Below are 9,469 nucleotides of genomic sequence, written 5' to 3' on the forward strand. Positions count from 1 at the left end.
TCACCCTCTCGTGAGGGTCTCTAATCAATCAAGTTCGCTGGTAATGTATTCATGGGAGATGTAAGAAAGGACTTGTTTGACAGTGTTCCAAGGAGGAAGAATTTATTAAGTTCCCTTCACCAGTCAGCCAATCCTGAGGAGTCATGAATACACCCCTGCCCTAACCCCACCCTTGTCCTCTCTGCCGGGTACTGTGAATAAAAAGGGCCTTCATAATGTATGAAGCCAGTACAAATATTGGAAACCTCCAAAATATGTCCTCTCATTAACAGTGATGAGCGAAAGCCAGAGTATTGGCATTTGTCAGATATGCTCCGAGTGTAAAGGTACTGTTGTACAAGGCCTCCGCTGTGTCGGGTGATGTAGAGACATCACTCTCCTGCAATCCTCTCAAAAGCCGGAGAAAATGTGTCTTATTAGTTCACACGAGGTGGCGAAATTCTGTGCTACACCGCTGACTAATGTACAAAGCTGAGAAAGCGCAGGGCTGATGGTTTACTGGGCCTCTGTTAGTGACGTGTGAGCGGAGAGGGGACATCAGGCTGGTAAAATCATGCAGCTGTTGAAGGCAGCTACGAGAGCAGGCCAGGCGTTCTTTATAAACCCACCCCTCTGTTCATCGCCTCGGTAAATGCATTATAAGCAGATTGACATGGTAAAGAGATGACGAAACGCAGCCTTTTTCTAAGGAACTTGTTAAAAAACATTCTTATAATATTCTATATTACGTAACACAAAGTACCAATATTTTTTTCACACTAAATATAAAAGAATATTCCCAAATGTCAGCACTAGTTCGATAAGAAAAGTTAGAACCATGCACATATTGGGGCTGAAACATGTTTTATAGAAGAGTGTGCATAAAAAGCCATTATTGCCTTTGCTTTGTCCTGAGGAGGAACTGAAAGAAGGCTATGCTTGGCTTCAAAGCTGCATTTCCATAATTGCCCTGTAACTCGGGCCTGTCTGCAGGAGCTGAAGGGGGCTGAGAAAAGCACAATCTTTCAGCTGGGTGAACGGCAAAAGCCCCAACGCCTCTCCCTCTGGCCTGTCGGCCTGTCGCCCCCTTCCCCACTTGTTGCCTTTTGGATTCAGTGACAGAATTCCCCTCTCTAACCTCCATCAACAAAAGGCATGAAATCAGTGCCCTCCCTCTCTCCCGCTCCGGCCCCAGAGAATGTCACTCCTTCAGGGCCTTTTGTCCTTTGCTCAGCCCAGGGAAACACAACAACCCCTCTCTGCCTGCTCCCTGGCTATTCTTTAACGTGTTGCTGCTGCACTTTCACTCACATTCTCAATAATGAATGTGCCATAAAACATGTAGGAGACACAGAAGTTGCATATCTTGGGCGGTGGTAAAATTGAGCTCGCCACCTTCCCCTTTCTCAGCTCTGGAGTGCGACCGCTGTAACAAGCTGCCGTGGAGTGCCACGGCCTGTAAGCCCTGTGTATGGAGGTATGTGGTGTGTGGGACATGTGTTCCCGAGAGCAGAGCCCAGCTCCTCCTGCGGTCAGCTAACACACAGGCCCGGTGCTCGCAAAAGGGCAGCCCCACTCTTGGCCTGGGCAAGCACTGGGAGGAGGGCGCGGTCGACAGTGGCTCATAAAAGGATTACTCCACCGCACAAAGACAGTGGGCCGCTTCTAAGCCTGACTAGGTCCACAAAGGAGATGACATTTGTCTGTCTCGATGGCAGGAGGGGGTGTGGCGGAGTGGTCCGGGCTCAGGATAGGAGGAGGAGGAGGTGGCACTGGTGCCGGGGCCACAATGACAGAAGGGGTGGCTGAGGTGAAAAAACAAGACTGACCCTCTTTATTTGCCGCGGCCTCCTCTTTCACAGGGCACCTCTGGCCCCCTCCGTTGGGCCGCTCTGCTCTGGTGTTTATTTACTCCACGGTTTCTTCCCATTCACACATGCTCCTCTGATGGCTCCATTGGCCAGAGCCTTTCAGCCGCCTGGCACTGCCGTCCACCCTCTCCCAGATCAATGAACGCCTCGGAAGACAGATTAAATTTCCTTTTAATGATTCCATCTTTCTCAGATTTGTAAATGGCTTTTTAACAGTGCATTACTTTTTCAGCCATGTAGCTGTGCATAGTCTTGTCTTGAGTTTGAGGGCAAAAGGGAGCAGCAGTCAACAGCGATTAGGTCAACAAAAGCATTATTGTTACATGGGAAATGAAGAACAATTTATTTGCATTGTGTCAAATGCATTGATGTGTCTCGACCTCTAATGCAGAACTATTTCATATTTTTTGCGTACGTATGAATCTTTATTATGTATTACTTTACTTTGCTATGTGGTAAATCTGAATCTGAAAAAATCAATGGTGTCACACCATAATTAGTTTTTAAGCCTGTATAAAAACATGCTTGTAACATTTTTAGATCTATCTTTACTCATTTTACAGCAAAGTGTGGAGTAGATGTGAGTGTTATTTAGGCAGTTGTGTTCTTCAGTGCTACAGTGTGCCCCACCAACTCCGAGCATTTAACACGGCGTGGACCTCAGAAATAAGAAGAGGAGTCAATGTTGATTATTGCTCATTACCCAGGAGAACATCCACTTAACGTGCGAGCGAAAGGAGTGACACGCCATGCCCCACTGGAAATGGTCCCTGTGTAAGCGCAGCGCAAAATGTTAGCTGATGCATTCCATTTGCTCTTTTGTACCAGGGAGGAGGTTGGACACGTATGGCGACATAAGCAGGCATGATTACTTTGTTTCTGCCGAGGCATTTTAATCCCTAATTTCATGGAGCGATCAGAGGGAGAGGCCATGAGCTCTACAGACACGATCAGTGGCCCTTCAGTAGCATTTCAATTGAATCCTCATGATCAAGAAGGGGAGGGGGTGTTCTGGGCCCCTGAGGAGCAAACATCCTGTGAACAGTCATGAGCATCCTTATTTATGATAACTTTCAGTATGCTGCAATCTGCTCGTAATGTCCCTTTATTTAAACGGTGTGTATATTTTTCAAATTAATTTAGGTTACGATAAATCTTTATAGCATTAATTTTAATGAAGCATGTCATGGATGTCAAGCATGTCACTGAAATGTGATTATTTGATTTACAATTACATATATTAAAAGGCATTTTTCAAACATTTTTAACATTATTATAACATTTTGTGACACCTAATTTTCCTTTTACATTGTAAAGATGTTGGTGCAACGCTCATTCAGAGGTACTCCCTTCAAGGAAGGGGACGTGAATCTCCAAGAAAAAATAAAAGAAAGAATAAAAGCTATTACATCAATCTATGGTGCCACCTATGAATATGCATCTCGCGGTTCGAGGGGGCTCTGGAGGAAGATAATTGATTAGACAGGAAGGCAACATGGTGAGAGGAGCTGCAGAAGCAGGCTGCGGAGTGAGCTGAGGTTTGTTTAAAGACACATCCCCTAAAAACCTAGAGAGGAAATACGGCTGCAGCCAATCAGCGCTTTTCATCCGCTGCCCTGACTCACACACATTAAACACTATTGTCCTCAATGACCATGAGTCCAGAGGAAGAATGTGTGACAGACTGCGTCTCCGTGCGTGCGAGTGCGCGTCTTTCTTCTTGTTTAAATATAAGCGACTCCATAAAACCGAGTCCTTTAAATTTGAAACGATAAAAAGAAATAAAATATGAGTTTAATAAATAATGATAAAAACATCACAATATCAAGCAAAAAATAGGCCTTTTCGTTGCAGGAAATCAGTGTCTGTGCCCCAAAATAATTTATTAGAATTTTTCAAACGTTGAAATATATTTTGACAGATTTTTTTTATACTAATGGGTGAAAAACAAAGATTTCACTCTCATGTCTCTGATGAGTCTTTTTAGAGGCTGGAGATGTTTCGGAATCACGGTGAAATTTGAATATTATTATTGACAGTATTTTTCCTCCACTGATATTATTTTTCTCTGTCACATTTTTAAAAACTTTTTATTCTTTAATATTTCATTTCATCGCAGCGGATCTAAAAACATAAAAGACAGAGAGACGTCTGAATGAGATTTCAAGGGATGGTTTAGAAGTCCTGTATTCTGCAAGTTAAAAGCCTCTTTAAAAAAAAACAAAAAACCTTTTGTTATTGGTGAGTGTTAAAAAAAGCCCAATTCCTATGTATTAATTTAATGTATCCGGTTTGATTTTATTGTGCTCTTTGGGAAATATTTGCGTAATTTTATGCCGAATAAAATAAATGAAAATACCGTTTTTTTGTATAAAATATTTTCTTTTTCAATTTTTGGGGTCCAAATGTAATAGTATTCGTGTCTTTTAAAAATAAAAATATCAAATCTTGCTTTTTGATACGGTAGAAATAATTCCATTGATTCGGTCTGACAGAAGCACTTGTGTTTGCACTTCATAAAGTCACAACTGAGGCTCGAGCACGCCTTGAAAAAGGTAGTATGATGAGACGGCTTTAAAAAAACAAAATATTGCTATCGAAATTTATATCGCAAGTGATGGATAAAGTAAGAATGGGGTAAAAAATAAGATAAAATAAAACTAACACATGTGAGGAGTGTGTGTGTGTGTGTGTGTGTGTGTGTGTGTGTGTGTGTGCTCAGGAACATGGCCGACGGTTAGTGACTGTAGAGGGAGCTCCAACACTAAGTTTACATAAACTCTGCTTGGTGAGGCTCACACACACATGCAGATGATCTCATCACGGGCGAACAAAATAAATGATGTTATTATTAGTCGTACAGCGGCGATATATTACAATTATAGCAGAGAGCAGGAGGATGTATGATGCATGCGCGGAGCGGGGAGCTTTACAAATTGTGCACGATGGGATCTAGGAGTTGCATTTGCAAAAAGCCAAAATCCATCTTTGGGATCAGCTGCACAGAGAAACCGATCATGTAGCACTCATTCACTATAAAGAGTCGTTACAGAAGCACAATTCCAGACGAAAATATAAACGAAAGACTGATTCATTGTAATTCACACTACACCTCTCTCTATAAGGATAATCCCACAACATGAATATCCAAATGTACGCAGCAACACTGGCTAATTAGCCTTAAGTCCCTCCACCATAAAAGTGTGATAAATCCCTCTCGAATATTTACTTATCACTGCCACGGAGGATGAAGTCTGTGCCTCAGGCTGTCCTCCAACACACACACACACACACACACACATCATCATCACACACACACAAAAACCAAGGTAGTGCAATTCAAGCTGCAATGCACAATAACAGCCACCATCAAAAGCAGCTGTCAAAATACCCGCGGCCAAAAACCCAACAATTCCTTAAAGTTGCAGCAGTTCATTTATTAGCCAAAAATATAGACTTTCTTGTACAATTTAGTTCACAAGTATGTACATATTTCTTAACTTTATATACAAAAAACATCTGAACATCAAATCCTCACAGAACTTACAAAAAAGAAACAAAAAAGAAAAAACTCACAGACTACAGGTTCATACATTATTACATTAGCAGTTTTACACAGGACATGCTTACAATGTAAGTATACAGAGATGCAATATTCTTATTTTACATTCCATATTCAAATTAAAAAAATTGAAAATAGAAGAGGATGGATTTATGGAGGAGAAGAGAGAGAGAGACAGACAGAGAGAGAGAGACGAAAGAACCATCGCTGCTTTCTAGTTGGTTCTGAGGCCTGGAATATACAGGGGGTGAAACGAAAATAAAATAAAGGTAAGATCTGAAAAAACACAAATAAAAGCCTCATGAGGAGCGAAAACACAAAGTGATATAAAAGTGACAATTGCCTTTTTCAAAAACTCGCCTGTAGTGAATTTGCATTGAGCTCATTTGCATGACCAAACAAGTGTAACATGGGCCTTGTCGAAAAAACACAAGCGCACACACAGGGGTAAAAAAACAACTTCAGAATAAAAGCTAATGCAGGTAAATATGGCGTTTTTAAAAAATTAAAAAATAAAATGGGATGTGGCATCAAAAAGAAAATTCCCAAATGTCATTTAATTGACAGCCTCATTATTTTTGAAGTGGTTGTAAAACAACTTCTCTTATTCTGCATCCAAGGCACTAAGATCTCTCTGAAAGTGTGGCAATGAAAATGAACATGTAGTGAGTGAACTATCAGAGCACATCAGTGAATTTACTGTTGGAACCAGTTGGTTTAATGGGTTGAGGGCTTTTTTGTGTAAACCATTAAATACAAGCACATGGGCTTTAATATCACATGGATGTGACGGTGCCAAATAAAGGGACGGGAAGGGGCAAGAAAATGAGAACATGTTTTCACCCATTTCCACGTTTTCTTAAATGCTTTCTGATGAGGACACACACACACACACACACACACACACACTCACACACACACACACACACACTCACACACTCACACACTCACACACACACACACACACACACACACACACACACTGTACGCTGTAAGCTATGACATTGTAACACTGTTCATCTGTGTGGCCCATAGAGAGAAAAACATCAGAAATCCAATGAACAGGCAAAGGAAGGCAAAGAGAGGAGGTTGAAAATAATAGAAATGGATGACGGGCAAAGGACTAGTGTCTTTGTTTGGTAGTTAGGCCTATTTATACATGCGCGTCTCAGTGTCGGGGACATGTACCTGTGACTGGAGTCTCTGAACTATGACTCTTGTCCTCCGTTTGCCTGCTGCTGTAGAGGGCCAGGCCCGTGGCGGTGGCCTGGTTCGCCAGTCCCAGGTAGTGGTTAGAGTTCAGTAAAGCAAGCTGGTGCGCCGAGAAGGCCCGGTTCGTCCAGTTGTGGATTTTCCCAACGGGACAAGAAGAGATTAGTCTGTGGGGGGCGATTATGGTCTGGGCTGCGGGCCCTGCGGAGTTGCCGCCGTTCATTTGCGGCGATTTGCGCGGATTGTCAGGCGCCGTGGCCGTTTCTGCCAAAGACCAGATCTTTGGCTTCTGGGCCGGGGCAGGGTTGTTCTCTGAGGGCGGCGAGCCAGCGGACACCGGGTTGAGTTTGAGCGGCTCCCCGTTCGCCTGGGACGCTTTGAGGTCCAAAGGAGAGTGTTGGCTGTGATGGTGGTGGTGGCTGTGGAAGTGCTCCCCAGCTCTCTCCACGTCTTTGCCATCTTTCCCCACAGCCTTTAGAAACCTCTGGTCGGGCCCTTGTAAATCCTCATAGCCGTCAGAAATCTCAGAGTCACTCCTCCCGTCGAGTTTAATGTCTGAATGCAGGTCGTCCTGGTCGTCCAAGTCGTCCTTGCTCTCGATATTCTCCGTGTCGATGTTCTCCAGGTCGATCTCCTCCTCGTCCTCCCTCTTGTCCCCCTCCTCCCCCTCGTGATCGCTGCTGTAAACATTCCCCTCTTCGTCGGTGCGGTTCCGCGGGGCCCAGGTCATCTTGTTCTCCTTCTTTAGCCTCCTCCTGGCGTTGGCGAACCAGGTGGACACCTGGGTGAGGGTCATCTTGGTGATGATGGCCAGCATGATCTTCTCGCCCTTGGTGGGGTAGGGGTTCTTGCGGTGCTCGCTGAGCCAGGCCTTCAGGGTGCTGGTGCTCTCCCTGGTGGCGTTTTTGGGTCTGGACGGGTCACCGAACTGATACTGGCCGTATGGGTAGAAAGCAGGGTGATGGTGGGCAAAGCCTGGGTGCTGGACACCGGGACTGTCTTTCAGTTCATACTGAGCCCCCTGCAAAGACAAAGAATCAAAGAGCAGAGGGATTCATTAGACTTGAAATATTAATGCCACAGAGTTTGTCTGGATTTCTGCTCCATGATAAAAAATAATCTCGAACAATATGACGTAGATTTCTAATAAAACAACAATTAGATAATTTACCTGTTAAAGTACAAACAAACATGAATGATGCTTTTTTGTCAGAACTTAAATAAACATAAAAATCTTCATGAAACGACTTCATGAATCTTCATGAACGACTTCATGAAAAATTCAACTTTTGTTAAACTTATTGAAATCAAACATTTGTCAGACTTGACTTTTACGCACGTACGCCTCACATTTACTACCTGTTAAACTACCACAGCACATTACAGCATTTCATTACGTCTTTTGCCGTGAGTTTCAGGAAATTATGTGCGAACAATCAGCTAAAACACAGCGTGTTAATACGTTACTTTTTAACCACTTTTAACTAAATTCCCTCGAAGACAAAGTTCACCACGGCGCTCCGAAAGTTTACACTTAAAAAAGGTGCCAATAATGTCCGAGGGAGGCCCGTGCACTTTATGTTTCTTCTTTTGGAGTTAAACATAAAAGTTGTGGTGGAGTTAAAGAGAAAGAAAAAGTGACTCACCAGCTGATTGAAAATAGATATGTCGTTGGAATAAGGCAGAAACGCTCCGTAGCCCTGCGCTGCCGCGGCGAAAGGAGATCCATACATAGTGGAGAGGACGTTGGAGAGCGCGCCGGACGGACTGAGCTCTGTCCCGGCCCGGGCATTGCTGGCGATCCCCTGGCGCTCCGGCGGGTATATCGGTCGGATGTACTGATATCCCAGCTGAGGGAAAGACATGGCGGTGTGGGAAAGGGGGAAAAGCTCTGCTGCGATCTCACAAAGCGAGGGGAATTGCCTCGATATCCACTTTTACAGTGTGAGCATGTGAGCAACAAAAGGTGCAAGCAAAGGGAAGTCTATATTTCCTCGGGAACAGCCAGTGTAAACGATCCGGTTGCGCCCCTGATTTCTCCCTCTTCTTCTCTCCACCCTCACTTCCCTATTGATCTGGATGGACTAAGGTCAGGTCCTTACAGATTGCTTCAGATTATTGGGACTCCCTTGCTCAGATTGACATTTCTAGTCGTTTAGAAGCCCCTCCTATTTCTCAAATCTCACCCCTCTCACACACACCGCGCACTAACCACCTCTCTCTCTCTCTTTCTCTCTCTCTCTCTCTCCTCCCTCCTCTCTCTCTTCCTCTCTCTCTCTCTCTGATAAGTGCGCCGACGTCGCGAGCTCTTATTTGAATGGAGTTTTCAAATCTCATTCTACGGCTCGCCAATCTATTTCGTTTGTTATTTCTTCGCGTCCACTCTTCAACATGTGTGTGTGTGTATGTTTTAATTCATAAATATTAGGCCGGTTACACAGCATAAAACATTTTGGTGTCATTTACTAACTTTCCTTTTTTGTTGTAGTTTTTCATCGGCAGCCTCTTTTCATGCAGAAACGCAGAAGGAAGTTTTCTTTGTTGGACTAAATTTAGACACTCGTGTACAAGAGGACATTTAAAAAAACGGGGAGGAAAGATTTAGGTTTAAAACCACTTTACTCCAATTTTTGTACTTTTTGTTTATGAGTTTACACACATATTTTTGAATCGACACACACACACATTTTAAACATGTACATGCGTAAAATCCAATTTTACGCACAGAAATAATAAGCAAAAAAAAAAGATAAATATATATATATATATATTTTTAAATTAGTAATGCATGTGTTTGCAACTACTGACGGTGGTCGTGCCTTGTAATGACCCCGGCTCTCTTTCT

At 43.4% G+C, this 9,469-nt stretch overlaps 1 protein-coding gene across 1 annotated transcript; it reads right to left on the bottom strand.

Moving 5' to 3' along the window:
* Window positions 1–5,266: 5,266 nt before the first annotated feature.
* Window positions 5,267–8,834, bottom strand: irx3a (iroquois homeobox 3a). Its single transcript, XM_020080340.2, has 2 exons — window positions 8,271–8,834; window positions 5,267–7,645 (listed from the first exon to the last, which is right to left on the bottom strand). Exons 1-2 carry the CDS (start codon window positions 8,487–8,489, stop codon window positions 6,581–6,583), a joined length of 1,284 nt encoding a protein of 427 aa, XP_019935899.1. The 5' UTR covers window positions 8,490–8,834; the 3' UTR covers window positions 5,267–6,580.
* Between the last annotated feature and the right edge of the window lie 635 nt (window positions 8,835–9,469).

Source organism: Paralichthys olivaceus, chromosome 1 (genome assembly GCF_024713975.1).
Source record: "Paralichthys olivaceus isolate ysfri-2021 chromosome 1, ASM2471397v2, whole genome shotgun sequence".
Lineage (NCBI taxonomy): Eukaryota > Metazoa > Chordata > Actinopteri > Pleuronectiformes > Paralichthyidae > Paralichthys > Paralichthys olivaceus.

Bases quoted from the DNA above. Each gene is read 5' to 3' on its own strand.
- irx3a (XM_020080340.2), bottom strand. From the start codon at position 8,489: ATGTCTTTCCCTCAGCTGGGATATCAGTACATCCGACCGATATACCCG. The intron at 7,646-8,270 runs GTGAGTCACTTT...TTGTCTTTGCAG, and splicing joins TATCTATTTTCAATCAGCTG to GGGGCTCAGTATGAACTGAA.